The following is a 22,078-nucleotide window of genomic DNA, read 5'->3' on the forward strand; positions in this document are numbered from 1 at the left end:
GTTTGTTCTGCCACACAATGAGGCCGTTGAACGAGCTCAGGAATGAGTCCCATACTCACAAATCTTCACGCATGGCCCGTGTGTTTCTTATTGAGTGGAATGTCTTCCGTACCCTTGCCGTGGAGGATGCTAACCTGTGTATGAACACCCTGCCCATCACAATGACCCTGCATGCAAAATTAAGGTTGCCTATCAGAGAATGCATCTCCTTGAGTATGATTTTCTTGACTGTCATGACCTGTCTGACTAGTACCTTCAGCCTGCTCAGTTTTTCCTATGGGAGTCTGGATACCATTTCAACAGAGTCTAGCTCTATGCCCAGGAACGTAATGCATGGGAACAGTCTAACTGTCTTCTCGTGGGCCAGCGGGACTCCAAAACGTTCGGCAATCGCTTTGAAGTGCGTCAGCAAGGAGGAGCAGGACTTAGAATCCTCTGGCCCACAAAGAAGAAGTCATCCAAGTAGTGTATTATGTTCTGGTTCGCTGCCACTCTTGCCGTTACCCAGTGTAGGAAAGAACTAAACTTTTCAAAGCGGGCACAGGAGACCACACATCCCATGGGCATACATTTACCGAAATTGTAACTGCCCTCAAAACTAAATCCTAATAAAGGGAAGTTATCAGGGTGAAACTGGCAGAAGCCTAAAGGCCGACTGGATGTCAGCCTTGGCCATAAGGCATTAGGACCACATTTCCTGACGGCCTGGTCAAAAGAGGCGTATCGTACTGTGCATGCCTCTTCCGGGAGGAAGTCATTGACTGACCAGCCTGTTATGTATGAATCTGAACTTTTCTGTCTCTTTTTGGGGGATCACCACTAGTGGTGATAGGATCATAGGCTCAAAGGCTGGGGCAGGGAAGGGTCCCGCTATTCTGCCCACCCGAATCTCCTCTTCTAACTTCTTGCGTACTACATGCCCTAGGGAGGTGGTAGATGTGGAGTTTCTAGACCTCTGATTCAGTGGTGGGCCCATGTAAGGGATGTGGAAACCTTGCTCAAAGCCCTCTTGTATGCTTCTGGCAGCCTATATATCTTTAGCCATGGAATGATGTATAAATTAAAGTCACAGTATGTGAACACTTATCTTAATAACAATAGTATCCCAATGGACAGTCGCTCAGTTTTAGCAGGATGAAATGAAACAGTATGGTCCCAATGGACCCGTTTCACTTCCAGCTTCTCCTGGAGACCTCACTGTGCCCTGAATCTGTGCTGTGGACCTGGCTGTGCTGAACCCTGTGACTTTAGTTTGTATGACACAAGTGTGTTGAAGATTTTGTGAAACATTTGACTCTTTTTCTATTATGATTGCAGTTTTAATTTTTTGATTGCTTATTTAAGTTAATTTAAAGCGGAAGTTTTTTGACCTATTATTTCCATTTTTTAACTCTGTGCATGTGGATTCGCTGATTTAGCGATCCCATTCTTTATGATATTTGCCACAGTTGTATGAGGTCTTTTTTTCCTCCCTTATTTTTAGAAACGGTGAGAATGTTTGCATTAAGATTCACTCTTAGATTGAGGTCATGTGGTGCAGCCATAGGTTGACGTGAGTGGTACCCCAATTCATGAATTTGTTCTCCATCCGTGCTCTAAATGCCGTGTCATATTTGAGCCAGGCAGTGCTCTCAAAGTCTCTGCATGCCTCTAGTATGTTATGCATGTAAGCGAACATGGGGGCCACTTAGATTGTAAGCTCCTTTGAGCAGGGACCGTCCTTCTTTGTTTATTTTGTACAGCGCTGCGTAACCCTAGTAGCGCTCTAGAAATGTTAAGTAGTAGTAGTAGTAGTGGTAGCGCCCTGTGTTCTCACTACGTCTGCCATCCTCAGGAAGGCCATCATCCAATTGAGTATTGTGCGGGTGGTCTTCCTGTCCTGATTGTCATCCCTTTTGTCCATGCTCTTTTTTGACTGCTTCCCTTCTAGCCAGGGGCGTAGCCAGCCTTCCATGGGGGAGGGGTCCAGAGCCCGGGGGGAGGGGGCACATTTTAGCCCTCGCCCCGGCGCCACCCCCCCACCGCCGACATTGCCACCCCCCCTCCCGCCGCGAACCCGCCGCCGCTGCAGCCTACCTTTACTTTTGCTGGCGGAAGATCCCACTCCCCGCCAGCCGACGTCTTCTTCTCAGTCGCTTCCTGCTCTTCAATTTGTTTGCTGACAACGTGCAGGACGTCAGACTCAGAGAACAGAACTGTTCTCTGAGTCTGACGTCCTGCACGTACAATTACGTGCAGGACGTCAGCAAACAAATTGAAGAGCAGGATGGACTGAGAAGACGTCGGCTGGCGGGGAGTGGGATCCCCCGCCAGCAAAAGTAAAGGTAGGCGGCGGCGGTGGCGGGTTCGCTGGGAGGGGGGTCCTGGGGTGAATCTGCGGGGGCCCCGGCCCCCTCAGGCCCCACGTAGCTACGCCACTGCTTCTAGCAGCTGGAAAATGTCTGTTTTCTGTTTTTGATTTTCTTTCTGAGCTTTTTAGGCTCTAACTCCCAGAGCTCAGGCAATGATGTAAGCATGGTTGGGCCCCTACTAGTCCCTGCGCTTCTTAATGCAAACAGCTTACTCTCTGCATAGGACTGAAGGGAGACACTGCAGAGACTAGAAAACACATTGTGATATAGTAAGTGTCCTAGAGAACAATTGGAAGCCCTATGGACTATTACAATTATTAAACTCTGTTACCTCACTTGTCTGGCTATGAAGACGGTGAACATTTTGGAGGACTTGCATTTCAAATATTCAGGCTCGTAAGATAAAAGGTTCTACCAAAGACTAGACCACTTAGACTGTGAGTGCCAGTTCCCACTCTGGTGACTCAGCTGCGCTTGCAAATGCACATCCATAATGGATTTGTGCTGTCGATCAAATCAGAAGCTAGAAATCTTGACATTGATCTATTGATGCATACTCAAATCACCAGTGTTAAATGAGTTTTACAGATAGTAACATGGAGGGGCATAATCAAACGGGGTGCCCATCTATAAGGGCGTCCATCTCTAAGGACGGCTCCGTAAAGGGGCAGGGCAACCCGTATTATCGAAACAAGATGGGCGTCCATCTTTCGTTTCGATAATACGGTCAAGGCCGGCCAAATCTCAACGTTTAGGTCGACCTAAATGTTGAGATCACCGACCTTAGAGAAGGGTGGCCTCGGTTTTCGCCTGTAATGCAAACCGAGGACACCCACCTCAAAAACGACCAAATTCAAGGCTTTTGGTCGTGGGAGGAGCCAGCATTCATAGGGCACTGGTCCCCCTCACAAGCCAGGACACCAACCGGGCACCCTAGGGGCCACTGCAGTGGACGTCACAAATTGCTCCCAGCTGCATAGCTCCCTTACATTGTGTGGTGAGCCCCTCCCCCCCCCCAAAAAAAAAAACCAAAACCCACTACCCACAACTCTACACCACTACCATAGCCCTTAGGGATGAAGGGGGGCACCTACATGTGGGTGCAGTGGGTTTCGGGTGGGTTTTGGAGGGCTCCCAATTACCACCTCAAGTGTAACAGGTAGGGAGGGGATGGGCCTGGGTCCGCCTGTCTGAAGTAACATATAGTAACATACATAGTAACATAGTAGATGACGGCAGAAAAAAGACCTGCACGGTCCATCCAGTCTGCCCAACAAGACAACCCATGTGTGCTACTTTTTGTGTATACCCTACTTTGATTTGTACCTGTGCTCTTCAGGGCACAGACCGTATAAGTCTACCCAGCACTATCCCTGCCTCCCAACCACCAGCGCCGCCTCCCAACCACCGGCTCTGGCACAGACCGTATAAGTCTGCCCAGCACTATCCCTGCCTCCCACCACCAGCTCTGGCACAGACCGTATAATTCTGCCCAGCACTATCCCCGCCTCCCAACCTCCAGCCCCGCCTCCCACTACCGGCTCTGCTATCCAATCTCTGTTAAGCTCCTGAGGATCCATTCCTTCTGAACAGGATTCCTTTATGTTTATCCCACGCATGTTTGAATTCCGTTACCGTTTTCATCTCCACCACCTCCCGCGGGAGGGCATTCCAAGCATCCACCACTCTCTCCGTGAAGAAATACGTCTTGACATTTTTCTTGAGTCTGCCCCCCTTCAATCTCATTTCATGTCCTCTCGTTCTACCGCCTTCGTATCTCCGGAAAAGGTTTGTTTGCGGATTAATACCTTTCAAATATTTGAACGTCTGTATCATATCACCCCTGTTTCTCCTTTCCTCCAGGGTATACATGTTCAGGTCAGCAAGTCTCTCCTCATACGTCTTGTAACGCAAATCCCATACCATTCTCGTAGCTTTTCTTTGCACTGCTTCGATTCTTTTTACATCCTTAGCAAGATACGGCCTCCAAAACTGAACACAATACTCCAGATGGGGCCTCACTAACGTCTTATACAGGGGCATCAACACTCCCGTTCTTCTGCTGGTCACACCTCTCTCTATACAGCCCAACAACCTTCTAGATACAGCCACCGCCTTGTCACACTGTTTCGTCGCCTTCAAATCCTCAGATACTATTACTCCAAGATCCCTCTCCCCGTCCGTACCTATCAGACTCTCGCTGCCTAACACATACGTCTCCCTTGGATTTCTATTCCCTAAGTGCATCACTTTGCATTTCTTGGCATTGAACTCCTGATGCGGCGTTATAGGGCCCACGCCTAAGGGAGCCTTAATCCGGCATGGAGCTGAATACAAGATAAAACGGTGGTTCCTCCTGAGGAAGATCTTATGAAATGCGGATCAGCATTGGGGAACCGGCATATATGGCAAACATTAGAAGTTGAAAAGGAGTTTTTCCCTGACTTCGTTAAGTCCTATATAATGCTGCACAATGAGAAACACAAGCATGGATGGTCAATGAAGTAGCGATACATTTTTGGATTAATACAACTGACTAATTTCAACATAGTGACCACGTGGAAGGCGAGGCGTCCACTGAGTATCTAACAGAGACTAAATAATCTGATATTAACTAAGACAGTTGTATAATTGTAAAACATATAATGCTCAAATGAGTGTTGTTTCCAATGTTGCTACTAATGTTATCGTAAATATTGTTTAGAGCAGCATAGGGCAAGAAGTCAGTGATACCGATTAGAGAAATATGTTTTAATGTAATTATAATAATTAAAAGTATATTTTTTTGAATTACTACTAGAGCTGTTTTGATATTAATTGTAAACTTGGCTCTGGGATTTACAATATATTCCCTATTTAGATATATTGAATTTTAATTGCCAAAACTTAGACCATTCTTCTAGCTTCTTCAGATCCTTTTTCATGTTTTCCACTCCCTCTGGGGTGTCCACTCTGTTACAGATCTTAGTATCATCCGCAAATAGGCAAACTTTACCTTCTAACCCTTCGGCAAGGTCACTCACAAATATATTGAACAGAATCGGCCCCAGCATCGATCCTTGAGGCACTCCACTACTCACCTTTCCCTCCTCCGAGCGAACTCCATTCACCACCACCCTCTGGCGTCTGTCCGTCAACTAGTTTCTAATCCAGTTCACCACTTTGGGTCCTATCTTCAGCCCATCCAGTTTATTTAAAAGCCTTCTGTGGGGAACCGTGTCAAAAGCTTTGCTGAAATCTAAGTAGATTACGTCCATAGCTCGTCCCTGATTCAATTCTCCTGTCACCCAATCAAAGAACTCAATGAGATTCATTTGGCACGATTTCCCTTTGGTAAAACCATGTTGTCTGGGATTTTGCAACTTATTGGCTTCCAGGAAATTCACTATCCTTTCCTTCAGCATCGCTTCCATTACTTTTCCAATAACCGAAGTGAGGCTTACCGGCCTGTAGTTTCCAGCTACTTCCCTATCACCACTTTTGTGAAGAGGGACCACCTCCACCGTTCTCCAATCCCTCGGAACCTCTCCTGTCTCCAAGGATTTATTAAACAAATGTTTAAGAGGACCCGCCAGAACCTCTCTGAGCTCCCTTAATATCCTGGGGTGGATCCCGTCTGGTCCCATGGCTTTGTCCACCTTTAGCTTTACAAGTTGTTCATACACACTCTCTTCTGTAAATGATGCTGTATCCACTCCATTTTCATTTGTACTTTTTCCAGTCCATCATGGTCCTGCTCCAGGATTTTCTTCTGTGAAAACAGAACAGAAGTATCTATTTAGCAAATTTGCATTTTCTTCATCACTATCTACATAGCGGTTCGCAGTATCTTTTAGTCTCACAATTCCCTTTTTAGTCATTCTCCTTTCACTAATATACCTGAAGAAATGTTTGTCACCCCTCCTTACATTTCTAGCCATTTGTTCTTCCGCTTGCACTTTCGCCAGACGTATCTCTCTCTTGGCTTCTTTCAGTTTCCTCCAGTATTCCTTCCCGTGTTCCTGTTCTTGAGTTTTTGTGTATTTCTGGAACGCCAATTCTTTAGCCTTTATTTTCTCAGCCACTTGTTTGGAGAGCCATATCGGTTTCCTTTTTCTCTTGCTTTTATTTACTCTCCTTACATAAAGGTTTGTGGCCCTATTTATAGCTTCTTTCAGCTTGGACCACTGTCCTTCCACTCCTTGTACTTCCTCCCAGCCCATCAGCTCCTTCCTCAGGTATTCCCCCATTTTAGTAAAGTCAGCATGCTTGAAATCCAGGACTTTGAGTTTTGAATGACTGCCCTCCACTACAGCAGTCATATCAAACCAAACCATTTGATGGTCACTGCTGCCCAGGTGGGCACCCACTCGGACATTTGACACGCTATCCCCATTTGTGAGCACCAGATCCAGCGTCGCTCCCTCCCTCGTGGGTTCCGTCACCATTTGTCTGAGCAAAACACTTTGGAAAGCGTCCACGATCTGTCTACTTCTCTCCAATTCCGCAGACGGAACCTTCCAATCTACATCCGGCAGATTGAAATCTCCCAGCAACAGCACCTCCCTCTTCTTTCCTAACTTTTGAATATCTGCGATCAGATCCATATCTAGTTCCTCCAGTTGTGTCGGGGGTCTGTAGACAACACCTATGTGGACTGAGGTTCTATCATCTCTTTTTAAGGTGATCCATATCGCTTCTTCTTTTCCCCAGGTCCCTGTCATTTCAGTCGCTGTGATATCATTTCTCACATACAGAGCTACTCCTCCACCTTTACGACCCTCTCTATCCTTCCTAAATAGATTATAGCCTGGTATGTTTGCATCCCATTCATGGGAACCATTGAGCTTGAAGGTCATGAACTTTATTGCTTAGACTGCGAGCATTGCACCCACTAAAAACTGCTCCAGGGACCTGCATATTGCTGTGATGGAGCTTGCTATGACATTTGAGGCTGGCATAGAGGCTGGCAAAAAATGTTTTAAAAAAAAGTTTTTTGGGTGGGAAGGGCTTGGTGACCACTGGGGGAGTAAGGGGAGGTCATCCCCCATTCCCTCCGGTGGTCATCTGGTCAGTTCGGGCACCTTTTCGAGGCTTGGTCGTGAAAAAAATTGGACCAAGTAAAGTTGGCCAAATGCCCCGCCTCCCAACCACTGGCTCTGCCACCCAATCTCCACTAAGCTTCTGAGGATCCATTCCTTCTGAACAGGATTCCTTTATGTTTATCCCACGCATTCATGTTCTCATCTCCGGAAAAGGTTCGTTTACGGATTAATACCTTTCAAATATATGAACGTCTGTACTATATCACCCGTTTCTCATTTCCTCCAGGTTATACATGTTCAGGTCAGCAAGTCTCTCCTCATACGTCTTGTAACGCAAATCCCATACCATTTTTGTAGCTTTTCTTTGCACTGCTTCAATTCTTTTTACATCCTTAGCAAGATACGGCCTCCAAAACTGAACACAGTACTCCAGGTGGGGCCTCACCAACGACTTATTAAGGGTATCAACACCTCCTTTCTTCTGCTGGTCACACTTCTCTCTATACAGCCTAGCAACCTTCTAGCTACAGCCACCGCCTTGTCACACTGTTTCATCGCCTTCAGATCCTCAGATACTATCACCCCAAGATCCCTCTCCCCATCTGTACATATCAGACTCTCACCGCCTAACACATACGTCTCCCGTGGATTTCTACTCCCTAAGTGCATCATTTTGCATTTCTTTGCATTGAATTTTAATTGCCAAACCTTAGACCATTCTTCTAGCTTCTGCAGATCCTTTTTCATGTTTTCCACTCCCTCCTGGCTGTCCACTCTGTTACAAATCTTAGTATCATCCGCAAAAAGGCAAACTTTACCTTCTAACCCTTCGGCAGTGTCACTCACTGTCACGATTGTGCCCATGTTTCATGCTCTCATTCATTTTGCCACCCGTGGTCAGACCTGGTGGCTGCGATGGACTGTCTGCTTGCTGTTTCCCATGTTCTGCAAGATCCCGGTCTGGATCTTACAGCCTTCCAGACTATCTTGGGATTTTTGGAATTAAGCAGCACCCTTACCTGGTGACCTCCCTGGTATTTTGCCTGTATTAACCACCTGGAACCTTTCTAGTTTGCCTTTGCAACAGAGGTCCTCAGAAGAGTTTTCATCTGTGAGAGTTTGTTGCAGTGCTAACCTTGCTACTTTCAGTTTCTGCTAGACCCTGCTTGTTTCCTGGTTTATTCTACTGCTTGCAGCCTGCCCAAGACCCTGCTTGTGTCCTGGTTTATTCTACTGCTTGCTGCTTATTGCTTCTGTTCCAGTCCAGCTGCTCCAGTCTGGCCTGTGCCCGTCTGTCTGTGGTCCGCCTTGCTGCCTGTTTGGGTGGTTCTCCTGCCGCTGCCGGTTATCGGTAGCGGCCCAAGGGCTCACTTTTCCTGACCAGTGTGACAGATTTCCTGACTAGTGTGGCACTCACAAATATGTTGAACAGAATCAGCCCCAGCACTGATCCCTGAGGCACTCCACTACTCACCTTTCCCTCATCCGAGCGAACTCAGTTAACCACGGTGCATTCTTCCATTAAAGGCTTTATGAGTATATCATGTGAACATAATCATTAATTGTAAAAACAGACATCAGTAGTGCATAAAGGGGCATGCCATATGTGTATTTCTGTTAATTTTTTTTGGTGACACCAGGCTTTGATCCAGCTATTGAAATTCTCAGTACTTTGCAATCTTTTCTCTTCCTTCCTAAAGGTAGGTAGTACTTCAGAGAAAGCTATTGTTTGTATCAAAGGTTTTAACTCCTCTCCCAGCTCCTGAAAAGCTCTCTATGTGGCAAGTGGGGTATTACTGGACAATGTGAAACAAAAAAAGTGAGGAGAACCAAGGAGGATACAAAAAAAAACTTTATTGGGTAATTAAAAAACGACCCGACACGGCCGTGTTTCAGCCCTAAGGCCTGCTTCAGGGGTCTTGATCAATATTATACACCGATGGAAAAAATGTTGTTAAATCAAAAACTTCTTTGGTCTCCTCTCTTATAGAATTATAACTGACAACACGATAATTCTATAAGAGAGGAGACCAAAGAAGTTTTTGATTTAACAACATATTTTCATCGGTGTATAATATTACACTGCAACATCTGAGATTGATCGAGACCCCTGAGGCAGGCCTTAGGGCCGAAACACGGCCGTGTCGGGTCGTTTTTTAATTACCCAATAAAGATTTTTTTTGTATCCTCCTTGGTTCTCCTCACTTTTTTTGTTTCACATCTTACGGCATCGTGAGGTTTTTACCTCCTTTTTTTTTTTTTTTTTTGCTTATTTGCGTATTACTGGACAAGTCATTTGTTCCCAGGTGGATAACATCAGTGTTTGACTCCTTAGTTTCTTCTCTGATTATAGAGATTATTTGCTTGGTACTCCTGGTAGCTGAAGAGCCTGGAAGGTATTTCACTTTGCATGGCCCCTTGAACTGTGTTTCAAAGTTAATGCCTCTGATAATGGAATCCCCTAGTAGCAACAGTTTCTTGGTATGAGTTTCAACATTAGTGATTTGGGGGTGTCTTTTCTCTTTGGGTACCTTTATATCTTTTTGTTCCACCTTCATTGCTTTTTCTTCCGCCTCAGTTTTATTTTCAGGAACATCACAGTGCTGTAATGGAGCAAAATAATTTTGTAGGGGCAACACTTGTGAGTGCGGATGCTTCTGTGTGACATAATGAAGTCTGCCTGAGCCTACCGTGAACCATCTGTTCTTAGGTGGCTTTATCCTTTGAGGCAGTGGTGAGAAGTTGGTATGATTCTGTGCAGTCCTAGAAGCTGCTTTAAGTGCATCCAATTCCTGCTTTACTTTTCTGAGCTCCTGTTTTAAACTAGCAAGCTGAAGACAGATAGGACAAGCCTTAAGTCTCCAGATGATTGGCCTTGAAACTAAAGCACCACAATTATTACAGAGAATAAAAGTCATCCTGATTGGTTGAAATGGGTATGAACAGGTGTACTATGATGGGGTTAACAGTCTGCAAGATTCCTATGTGTGACTGAGGAGTGGCTTATCTATATATGACTGGAAAACCCTGAGGTGGGTGGGACTATAAGTCCCAGTGAGTCAGCCAAGTGCTGTATAAAAAAAAAAGTTCTCTAGGTATGAGCAGAAATGATACAGTCTGATCAAAGAATTTTCAGTTGATTTAACTTTCAAATTCAATATGTGTGATTCAGAATGTCTGACCTTTTGCAGTTGTACAGACCAGTGGCATACAGACCTGTGGGCCCCTGGTTTTGCTGGGGGAGGGGGGGAGGTCCAACCCCCCACCAGCTGAAACGTTGTCCAGTGACGGTCTCCGGCACCGCCGTATTGCCTGTCTTCCTCTCATGTCTGGCACACTCCTTTTAGTGAAACTGAGCATGCTCAATTTCACTAAAAGGAGCGTGCAGGACGTGAGGGGAAGAGCAGGGCAGGCAACGCGGCAGTGCCGGAGACCGGCGCTGGACAACGCTTCAGCTGGTGGGGGTTGGGGACCTCTGCCAGCCAAAGTATTTGCTACGGCAGTGGGTGGGAAGTGGCAGGGTGGCGGGGGGGGGGGGGGGGGGGAAGCGGCAGGGTGGCAGACCAAAAGTGCCCTCCATCTTGGGCTCTGGCCCCCTCCCACTGTGAGGTCTGGCTACGCCCCTGGTACAGACTTACATAAGAACAAAATGTTGCCATACTGGGACAGATCGAAGGTCCAACAAGCCCAGTATCCTGTTTCCAACAGTAGCCAAAGATCCCAGAACAGTAAAACAGATTTCATGCTGCTTATCCTAGAAATAAGCAGTGGATTTTCACAAGTCTATTTAATAATGGCTTATGGATTTTTCTTTTAGGAAATTATCCAAATCTTTTTTAAACCCTGCTAAGCTAACTGCTTTTACTACATTCTCTGGCATCAGTAATTCAGGATTCCACTTCCACTGTTGTGAATTATTGCAACTCATTTACACTGACATACTCTAGCAAGAAACAACTGAATCAATGTACACCTCATCCCAAATACGTCAATCTCTGTTTTATTACCATATTATCCCAGCACAGACAGGATAAACTTCATTGGCTGCCAGTTTGCTTTTCTGCTCACTTTTAAATGCTGGTATTAGTTTTAAGACTATGATTACAGGGTAGCCTTCTTATCTTAAAAACAACCTTGTACCAAGTTTTTTTTCCATATTTCTCCACCCTGAAAGTAGAATCAAGTGGTTAGTGCAATGGCCAGAGAACCAGAGGAAATGGGTTTGATTCCCACTGCAGCTTCTTGTGACTCTGGGCAAGTGATTTAATCCTTCATTTTTCCAGGCACAAAATAAGTACCTCTATAACTGCTTTGATTGTAACCACAGAAAGGCGGTATATCAAGTCCCATCCCCCTTTTTTTGTTGTTGTTACATTTGTACCCTGCGCTTTCCCACTCATGGCAGGCTCAATGCGGCTTATATGGGGCAATGGAGGGTTAAGTGACTTGCCCAGAGTCACAAGGAGCTGCCTGTGCCTGAAGTGGGAATCAAACTCAGTTCCCCAGGACCAAAGTCCACCACCCTAACCACTAGGCCACTCCTTCCCTTTCCTTTTATGGGTCCCCATTTTTGGAAGTGGTTTCCTAAGGTCTTGACATTTCTGGAGCATTATTTGTCTATTTTGAAAAAAAACATAACTTGGTCCTTTTATGACAGCTTTCCATTGAGCATACTATTCAAACTTTTACGTAAATTATTTGTCTTTTGATAATATGATTTTGATTTTTGAACTAGGATTTCATTTTGTTTGTTTGTCATGTTAATACTATGTTGGATTTTAATGTTAAGTGTTTGTACTTCACCTTAAACCTGGATTAGATATACAAATACTCAAACTGAATTTGAAAAATTGTATTTTGGTGCTAATATTCTGGATTGAGCAAGTCCTGCTTTTGTTTCAGTCTGTACTAGTGGCTTTTCTCTTTTTTTTTTCCTCAGGTGATCATTTGACACGTTTTCTGGAACTATCCCCAAGCCAGGTGCAGTACATCCTTGTTTGGGCACTGGCTGCCCTGATTGGCTACTGGATCTTGTCCTTTGTGCTGGGATTGGTCTTCTCCTTCGTATCCCGAACCCTCTGGCTGATAAAGGTCTCCATCTTCCTCCTAGCATTCTTCTACATCCTCATGTTGGTCCCAGACACCAACCTCCGTGTCCAGTTGCTGCTGGGCCTGCTTGGCATCTATGCCTTAGTTGGGCGGTTGGGTTCGAGTGGTCCTCGGTATGATGCCCACGTGGAAAACAAGCTGTGGAGCCTGGAGAGGCAGGTGGAGAAGTTGCAACAAAATCAGAGGCGGGCTGAAAAACTTTCAAAGAACTATGATAAGTGAAGGACAAGGGAGGGGTGAGCATTGGCACTGTTCAAAACAAGATTAAACACAAACCAAATATTACACAAAATTTACCAAAGAATGAGAGATGGGTCTCCCCAGAAAACTGAGAAATCCAATTGGTTAAAGGGTAGTCCACATTTTCTAGGATCTTATCCTGTTCTGGAAATTTAAGCAGAGTCTACAGCTAGCTTCACATTACTATACCCCACGCATATCTAACTGCTGTTTTTTGTTAAATGTTCTTCCATGGTCCATTGGCCTGTGTAGAATATGTTGCAAGTGACAGTCCATTTCCCAGTAGATGCTTGTCTAAAACCTCAACTTCCATATCTACATTAATTAGCAGAAGCTAAGTAGAGGCAGAACTTACATAAAATCCATGTGTCCAGCACCCTGCGTTTTGTAGGGACAAATTCCATTCTCGCCCCTGAGCAGGGCTGACATGGACTGTGTTTCTAGACTGCCATTAAGTCAGTGGTTCCTAAGCTTTGTCCTTCTGGGTTTGCAAGACAGCCAAAATGTGATAATGGTGGTTGGCAGATAAGGACCATTTTGATTCTGCATGTGTTTTCCTACTTTAAAGATTATTTCGTAATTGTGGTAATACATAGTAACACAGAGGATTATGGCAGGTAAAGATAAATCAGCCCATCCAGTCTGCCCAGTTAGTCATCTCCACATGGACTGGGATGTGTCCCCAGTGGCAGCCAGCTTGTGACTGCTCATAGGAGATTGCTCCTTATCCTAATCATTTTTTGTCCTACTTTGGTTCTCATCCTGGGTAGTGAGTCTACAAACCTCCATACTTAATCCAGCACCCAGCCTCCCCCATCCTCTGTCTTACTACCAAGTTTTGTAATAACATAAACAATCGCCAAAACTAGTGTGCCTGTCCTAGATCCCGTGGCCTGTAATCTGCTGCACTGAGCTGCTTTATCCTGGCTACTTCATGACCTGCTCTCTCTTATGTTTGTGCTGTGCTGTCTCTTTGGTTTTTCCTGATCACCTTGTTAGACTTTCTGATTTCCATCCTTGCTGTTTCTGTTGCAGAGGTCGTGGCGGAGGTGGGGGGGGGGGGGGGGGGGGGGGGGGGGGAGGAGAGATCAGAACTGGATTAAAACCACCTGAGAAAACAGATCTCACACGAACTGCTCCAAAACAAAATCTCTTAATTAAAATAATCACCCAACGTGGTCCACGTTTCATGGGTTGCTTCAGGGGTACAATACTAAAAACAACCAAAACAACAATATAAATCATAAATACAGAAAACAAATATAAAATTTCAATGCATAATACAAATATTAAAAGTGTGTGAGATCCAGGAATAAAATCATGTGAACTAACATTGAGGATAAAACATATACTGAGATAATATTTAACCATCTCTCTGACCTCACTTGCAACTTTCTTCAAATCAATCACCTTACTTTCTAATTCTTCCTACTTTCTTACTCATCTATATGTTACAACTTTGCCTTACCCTTCACTACTAATTATAATGTTCTATTACGTATCGTGTAGTCATTGCAAGTAGTATACCATGCCATACTTTGTATTGTTGTTCGAATATTTTTACTGCTCTAATTGCCTCCTGCTCATGTTTGATCTATTCCTACTGTACACCACCTTGAGTGAATTCCTTCAAAAAGGCGGTAAATAAATCCTAATAATAAATAAATAAATATAGGGACCCCTTTACTAAGCAGCACTAAAACATGGCCTGTGCTATTTTCAGCATGTGGGTTTCCCATGCGCTGAAGCCACTTTTAGCGTGGCAGTAAAATGGCAGCAATTTCTATTTTCCCTTTAATGGCCACACACTAATTTCCCAGTTAGTCCTTACCACCACCTATTTACTAGAAGTGGCACTTCTCAGAATGGCTGTCTTGAATACGAGGGCTTAGAGTAGTATTTCTCAAGCCATCCTGGACTATCCTGTAGCAGTCTCAGGGCATGTCTCACTACCCTACGATACGACAGTACTAAAGCACTATTAGTTGAGCACAGTGACAGCGCATCTCTCATATGCAAACGGTCTTTTTAAAGACCTATACATTGCTCCCAGTCTCCAGTCAGCAATATCTCCTCCTTTTTATTTCCAAACCAGCAGACTCCTGAAGCAGGAATCGTGTCCGCCGAAACACGGTTGCCGTGTCGAGTCTTTATTTGAGTTTTAAAGAATAAATTTGATTTCTTGAACCAGACATTGGACTAGCTGCCCATCATTTCCCACTCCTGTATCTTCTATCCTGTAGTCAGTCAGGTTTTCAGGATATCCATAATGAATATGCATGAGAGAGATTACAGTGCATTGCCTTTGTTGTACAAAAATCTGTCTCAAGCGTGTTTTATTATGGATATCCTAAAAAAACCAAGCCTGACTGGCTACAGGTTACTAAGGAAACAAGACAAGCGATCTGCAAAAGCCAGTGTGAAGGAAAAATACTACTCTATTTTAATGAAATGAACGAAGTGGGAAATAGAAGTATTGAGTTTGCTTCCCTTGTTTCTGGAGTCCGTGGTCAGATTTCCCACTTCGTTCATTTCTGCTACACACCATGGGATCTTTGTGTTCTCCACCCAGGTGGATTTCTTCTGGATCTCTATTTTAATGCACTACAACATCCAGGTGGATTATGAACCAGTGCACTTGTTCATAAAATAGACAAATTGGCTAGGGGGTACTCCAGGAATAGATTGAGGAACACTGGGTTTGGGGAATAGGTGCTCTTATAGACAAGATGGATCTGAGACCATGCTTCTCGGCCGTCTCCCGAAGGCATGCCTACCCAGTTGAATTTTCAGGATTACCACAATGAATAAGCATGAGTTGGATTTGCATATTCTAAGGACCCAATATATGCAGATCTATCTCAAGCATATTAATTGTAGTAATCCTGAAAACCTGACTGGTTAGGTGTGCCTCCAGGACAGGGCTGAGAAGCACTGACCTATATATAGTGTGAAAGCTAATGCATGAACATTTTGAAGATCCTGAAAATCACTACGTTACTAATAAACCAGCTACAAATTATTTTTTAGTGTATGAATGAAATTTATTGTGGGAAAAAAATAATTTTGCTACTGCTTTCCTGTTTTGGAAAGGCCTTTGACTTAGATCAGTCAGATCAGAATCATAAGAGGTAATGCCACATGGGGATGTAAAAGTTGCCTGGGGCTTCCATGGTCCAAAACAATGCAGTCTTTTGGGAGAAATGAAATGTCTAGACCTGTTTGGCAATATTTGACCTGTGGACTTCTTACGATGATTTAAGGACTCCTATCACCCAAATTGTAATTCTGCTCATAACGGACTAATATAAAACATTCACCAACCGTTGTTAGAGTGAAAAATTCTAAAATGTCTTTAAAGAAATAGAAGCCTTTAAAGACATTATAGCATTTTGTTTGCTCTAATAACGGGTGGTGAATGTTCTGTATCATTCTTTTAAGAGAAAAATTACATTTTGGTTGTGAGTTATGTTATTTTGTTCTCCAATTAAGTTGTTCTAAGTATTCCTATAGCAGGTATGCCATAGAACTATGCAGGCTTTGTGTGATGGGTGGGTGTTCCTTTAACATCAACATCTGTGCCTTTGCCACTGCTGCCTTCCACCAGAAGCCATTAATAAACATACAGAAAGTTCAGAGCCATCCTCCTCCTACTGCATACCCATCATAAGGGGCATCCTGTGTATGACATCACACCAGGTTCCCATGAGAGTGACTGACAAGTCATATGACACTATCGGGCATTTTCGAAAGAGAAGGGTGCCCATCTTCAACACAAATCGGGAGATGGGCGTCCTTCTCTCAGGGTCGCCCAAATCAGCATAATTGAAAGCCGATTTTGGGCGACCTCAACTGCAGTCTGTCGCGGGGATGACCAAAGTTCACGGGGGCGTGTCGGAGGCATAGCGAAGGCAGGACTGGGGCGTGCTTAAGAGATGGGCGTTCTCGGCCGATAATGGAAAAAAGAAGGGCATCCCTGACGAGCATTTGGTCAACTTGGTCCATTTTCTTTCACAACCAAGCCTCAAAAAGGTGCCCGAACTGACCAGATGATCACCGGAGGGAATCGGGGATGACCTCCCCTTACTACCCCAGTGGTCACCACCCCCCTCCCACCCTAAAAAAAAATGTAAAAATATTTTGCTAGCCTCTATGCCACCCTCAAATGTCATACCTAGCTCCATGACAGCAGTATGCAGGTCCCTGGAGTAGTTTTAGTGGGTGCAGTGCACTTCAGGCAGGCAGACCCAGGCCCCCCCCCCCACCTGTTACACTTGTGGTAAATGTGAGCCCTTCAAAACCCACCCGAAACCCACTGTACCCACATGTAGGTGCCCCCCTTCACCCCTTAGGGCTATGGTAGTGGTGTACAGTTGTGCGGAGTGGGGGTTTTTTTTTGGGGGGGGGGGTTGGGGGGCTCAGCACCGAAGGTAAAGGAGCTATGCACCTGGGAGCAATTTGTGAAGTCCACTGCAGTGCCGTCTAGGGTGCCGGGTTGGTGTCCTGGCATGTGAGGGGGACCAGTGCACTACGAATGCTGGCTGCTCCCACAACCAAATGGCTTGGATTTGGTTATTTTTGAGATGGGTGTCCTCTGTTTCCATTATTGCTGAAAACCGGGGATGACCATCTCTAAGGTCGACCCATCTCAACATTTAGGTTATCCATCTCTAAGGTCAACCTAAATGTTGAGATTTGGGCGTTCCCGACCGTATTATCGAAACGAAAGATGGATGCCCATCTTGTTTCGGTAATATCGGTTTCCCCGCCCCTTCAAGGGGCCATCCTGCGGGGACGCCCTCAGGAAAACTTGGGCGCCCCGTTCGATTATGCCCCTCTATGTATGACATTATGATGACATAAATATCATTTGGATGGGACTGCAGTGTAAAGCTGTTTAATACTTCAAGCTGGTAGTTTCCAGTTTCGCTGTATGTACCAAAGAGAAGATGAACAGATGATTCTATACACACAGACTCTGCATCCAGCCTTCAAATGCTCATCCCAAAATCTGATAGGATTTGTAGTTCTGCTGTACTTACTGTGGAATAAGACTACAGATCCCAGAATTCTGTGGGTAGGGCTGAACCTAAGGTCCCTGTGTTCATCAGACCATCTGTTCACCCTTTGTTTATTTGTTTTATGGGTATTAAGTTTAATTTTATATAAATTCAGTCTTTTAATCTGGGTAGAAAAAAATTAAGAGAATTGTAATTTGTATTTTAATTTGAACTGGAGAGGAATATGCAATTATGTATTTTTAAATTCTTTGTGAATAAACAATTTTGATATCCAGCTCCAAATAAAATATTTTTGAGACACATTTTTCAGTTTAAAACTGTTTCCTTTTTCTGTCATTTTTTTTCTCTGTTGTGTGTTATCTCTCTTCTTGTGTCACACTTGTTTTTTAGGGCAGTACTTGTCAACCCAATCAGGTTTTCAGGATATTCACAATGAATACAGGGCTGTGAAAAAGCCCCCCCCCCCACCCCACCTGATTTCCCCTATTCTGTATATGCAACAGTGAATGGTTTCTGATCTTTAAGTAAAATGTAACATGAGTATACACATTATACTAATTATAACTTCATTTATTTAAGGAACAAAGGGGCCGATGATCAAAACTCCGGCACTATTCTGAATTGCGCCATAAAAATAGCGCTGGAACGGCACAGAACAATGCCCTAATGCTCAAACCTAATGAGATGCAAATATAGGCACGCTCATGGCTTTGAGCATTAGGGAGTTTGGTGGGTGGATTGTGCTTGGCGCATGCGCAGAAGAATTCAGCGGTAAGCTCAGCTCCTGTGCGCATGTGCCTGGTAAAACCCGAACGTGAAGCACACATTGGCCTGTTTTCTGCAGCCTAAATATAAGCTTTTTAAAACTTTTTTTTACATAGATGCTTCTATTTAGATGCAATTAACAGATGCCAATGTGTGCTTTGGGTTTTTATTTTATTTTTTTTTAAACATGGCCACTTTAAATTTAGACGCAGGGCAAGAATACCAATGTGTGCTTCATTTTTGGGTCTGCTGTTTCTCACAACCAACATTCCAGGGCTTCCACAGGCTTCCTCCTGCTTCCAAAAGCAATCAAACCCAGTAGATTTTGCAGAAAGAATCATGAGAGAAGCATGAGATCATGGGAAATCCTCTCTTCCAACAGCCTAACACCTGCTCAGATCTGGTGTTTTTAGAGTGGTAAGTTTCGGGCACTCTTTTTGGATCATTGGGGAGGAATACAAAATGAACTTGACTACATTTGCATGCAATGTGCGCTAAGGCCTGGCACCAGGGGCGGCCTGAGAGTACTCTGGCCCCCCCCCGCCGCCCCTATCGCCCCTGCTCCCCCACATGCTGCCACCACCACCCAGATGCTACCACCAGTCCCCGCAGCCCTTACCTTCCTCCATGTCCAGCCTCATGTCCTCGGATCTCCCCTTTCCCACCTTCTTCCATCCCTGCTGCTGCTGCCTGCAGTGGCTCCACAGTTTAAAATGGCATCTGTGACCGCTCATGGTAGTATCATGAGAGTTTGCGGCCACCATTTTAAACCGAAGAGCTGGCACAGGACACAACGGCAGTGTGTGGAGGCAGCGGTGGGCAAGGGCAACTGGGCAGAGCCTCTGGGCCCCCTGGAGCCTCTGGGCCCTCAGGCACTGCCCAGTTGCCCGAATGGTTAGTCCACCCCTGCCTGACACGCTTGTTGTATGCTGCACTAGACCCCTCTCATCATTCTGTGCTGGTAAATGCGGGTGCTAGTACAGCACTAATGGCCTCTAGTGCCTGCATTTACTTTTTATCGTTGGCACCAAAGTTATTCAACATTCATATCACCCATGTGAAAAAGTAACTGCCCCCTAAACTTAATAATCAGTTGCACCACCTTTACCAGCAATAATTGCAACTAAACACCTCCTGTAATTTTATATCAGCCTTTCACATCACTGTTGAAGAATCTTAGCCCACTATTCATTGCAGAACTGCTTTAATTCAGACACATTCATAGTTTTTTTTGTGCATAAACTGCTTGTTTCAGGTCCTGCCGCAGCATCTCTATTGGGTTCAAGTCAGGACTTTGACTGGGTCAGTCCAAAACTTGAATTTTGTTTCTCCTCAGCCACTTTTGTGTTTTGTATCATTGTCTCGCTAGGTAACCTAGTGACACTTCAGCTTCAGCTCATGGGCAGATGACCCGACATTAAGAATGTTACCAGTGCAGAATTCACGGTTCCTTCAATATTGGCAAGCTTTCCTGAGGCAGCAAAGCATCCCCCCAGACCATCATACTACCATCACCATGTTTGACTGTTGGTATGGTGTTCTTACTGTGGAATGTGGTATTTGCTTTACACCAGACATAATAGGACCTGTGTTGTCCACAGAGTTTCATTTTTGATTTGTCTGGCCATAGAATATTACCCAAAAGGCTTGGGGATCACCCAGGTGTGTTCTCGCAAATGGATAGCAGCGGTTTCCATCATGCTACTTGTGAATCCCATTTTTGCCCAGTCTCTCTCTCTCTCATTGTGACATTGTAAACAACGACTAGCTGAGGTAAGAGGGAGGGACCTGCAGTTCTTTGGATGTTCTGCAACTTCCCAGATGAGTTATTGTTCCAAGGCTTCTCCATTTGGATAATGGCTCTCATTGTGGTTCATTGGAGTTCCAGAGCTTTAGAAATGACTTTGTAGCACTTTCCACACTAATATAGTTTAACTGTTTTTTCTTATCTCTTCAAGAATTTCTTTTGGTCATAGCATAGCATTCTTATAGAAACTTTGTGATGACTACTTCATTCTCATGGTAAGGTTCAACATATAGTAAGGTTTCGATTCAACAGGGCTGGCTGAAATCAAGCCTGGCTGTATTCAATCAGCTGAATCTAATTATCTATTAAATTTGGTCAATTGGATGATTAACTAAGGGAGGAAGTTACTTTTTCACAGTGTGTTTTTTCTAGCCGGTACTCAAATGCCAGGCCACCCTTCAGGGATGGGGTGATCACCGAGGGACCCACCCCACAATAGCCAGGCCCTCTGCAACCAGTCACAGAATCTATAACAAGGCAGAATTGGTGTGCAGGGCCTGAGCTCTTTCATTAAAATTTGGGGACCATGGGTCAATTTTAGCAGACAGTGGAAAGGTGCCGGTACTCAGTACCCCCAAGTACCTCCTCAAAAAAAGCCCTGCTTTTTCATATGGGTGATATGAGTGTTGGATAACTTTGTTCTTTAAACAAATTATGTTTTAAAAATTGTGTTATGTGTTAACTCAGGTTCTCTTTGTCTAATATAGTGTTTTTCTACTGTTGTGCCATGGCTGATCCCCAAGTGTGCTGAGGAGTCTGTGGGGATCCCCTCCAGGTCATAGGCATTGCTATGGGGTGGCAAGTGCCTCCCCAAATAATTGCTTTGCCACCCCAAATAGAATCAGTGCACTTCCCCCTCAGGTGTGAAGTTGTTTCACTATCTTCTTCCTCCCACCCCCTCGGTTCTCTCTCCTCTCTGCCGCAATTCTACACATTTTGTGGTTTCCGGCAGCTACTAGAACAGGCCTTCCTCTGGCTAGCCCTGGGGTCCTTCCTTCTGATGCGACTTCCTTTTTCCGCGTAGGAGGGATGCAGCAGAGGGAAAGCCTCCGGATGGCCAGATGATGGCCAGTTCTAACAGCTGACAGCAACTGCAAAGTTTGAAGAATCATGGCAGAGAGGAGAGAGAGGTCTGTAGTGTGGGATGAGGAAAGTAGGAAAATATATTGGACCCATGGGAGGGAACTGGGGTGGAGAGGAGGAAAGACAATATCGTAGAGGAAAATGAGTGAAATGCTGCACATATAGGGAAGGGAAGAGGGGAGACAGGCTACACATAAAGGGATGGGAAGAGGGGAGACAGGCCAAACACTCTAGCTTTCCAAGGACAGGTAGATGGGGGTGGCCCGCCCTGGGTGCAGGCAGCAAGGAGGTTCAAGGAGCAGTCACTTGGCTGTCAGCTCTGATGGTTCCCTGCCCCCTCTGATGTTACTTCCTGTTCCAGGGCAGGGGACCGGCACAGCCGATAGCCAGGCGACTGCTCTGTGCACCCCCAGGTGGTGAGGATGATGTGCTTCAGGAGTTGAGGTGGGTGATATGTGGGGGGGGGGGGGGTGCGATGCACTGGGGGGAGCGTAGCGGTGACCTGTCCCAGGTGGTAGCCAACCTAGGTATGCCTCTGGTTACACATAAAGGGATGGGATGAGGGGAGACATGCTACTACACATAAAGGGAAGGGGGAGATATGCTGCACAAATAGGGAAGGGAAGAGGGGAGACAGGCTACACATGAAGGGAAAGGAAGAGGGGAGACAGACTGCAT

At 45.1% G+C, this 22,078-nt stretch overlaps 1 protein-coding gene and 1 long non-coding RNA gene across 3 annotated transcripts in view; one reads left to right on the top strand and one right to left on the bottom strand.

Moving 5' to 3' along the window:
• LOC115460554 (transmembrane protein 109-like) overlaps positions 1-13,947 on the top strand; it is a 59,457-nt gene extending 45,510 nt beyond the window's left edge. For both annotated transcript variants that reach the window (XM_030190320.1, XM_030190321.1), the window contains exon 4: positions 12,315-13,947. In XM_030190320.1, the coding sequence (XP_030046180.1) occupies positions 12,315-12,706 (392 nt within the window). In that variant the 3' untranslated portion in view covers positions 12,707-13,947. The remainder of the gene's footprint in view (positions 1-12,314) is intronic.
• Positions 4,955-8,984, bottom strand: LOC115482430. The gene is made up of 3 exons (XR_003944086.1): positions 8,880-8,984; positions 8,297-8,302; positions 4,955-4,965 (listed from the first exon to the last, which is right to left on the bottom strand). It is a non-coding gene; the product is annotated as an uncharacterized LOC115482430 (long non-coding RNA).
• Positions 13,948-22,078: the final 8,131 nt, after the last annotated feature.

This window comes from Microcaecilia unicolor, chromosome 1, assembly GCF_901765095.1.
Source record: "Microcaecilia unicolor chromosome 1, aMicUni1.1, whole genome shotgun sequence".
Taxonomy (NCBI): Eukaryota; Metazoa; Chordata; class Amphibia; order Gymnophiona; family Siphonopidae; genus Microcaecilia; species Microcaecilia unicolor.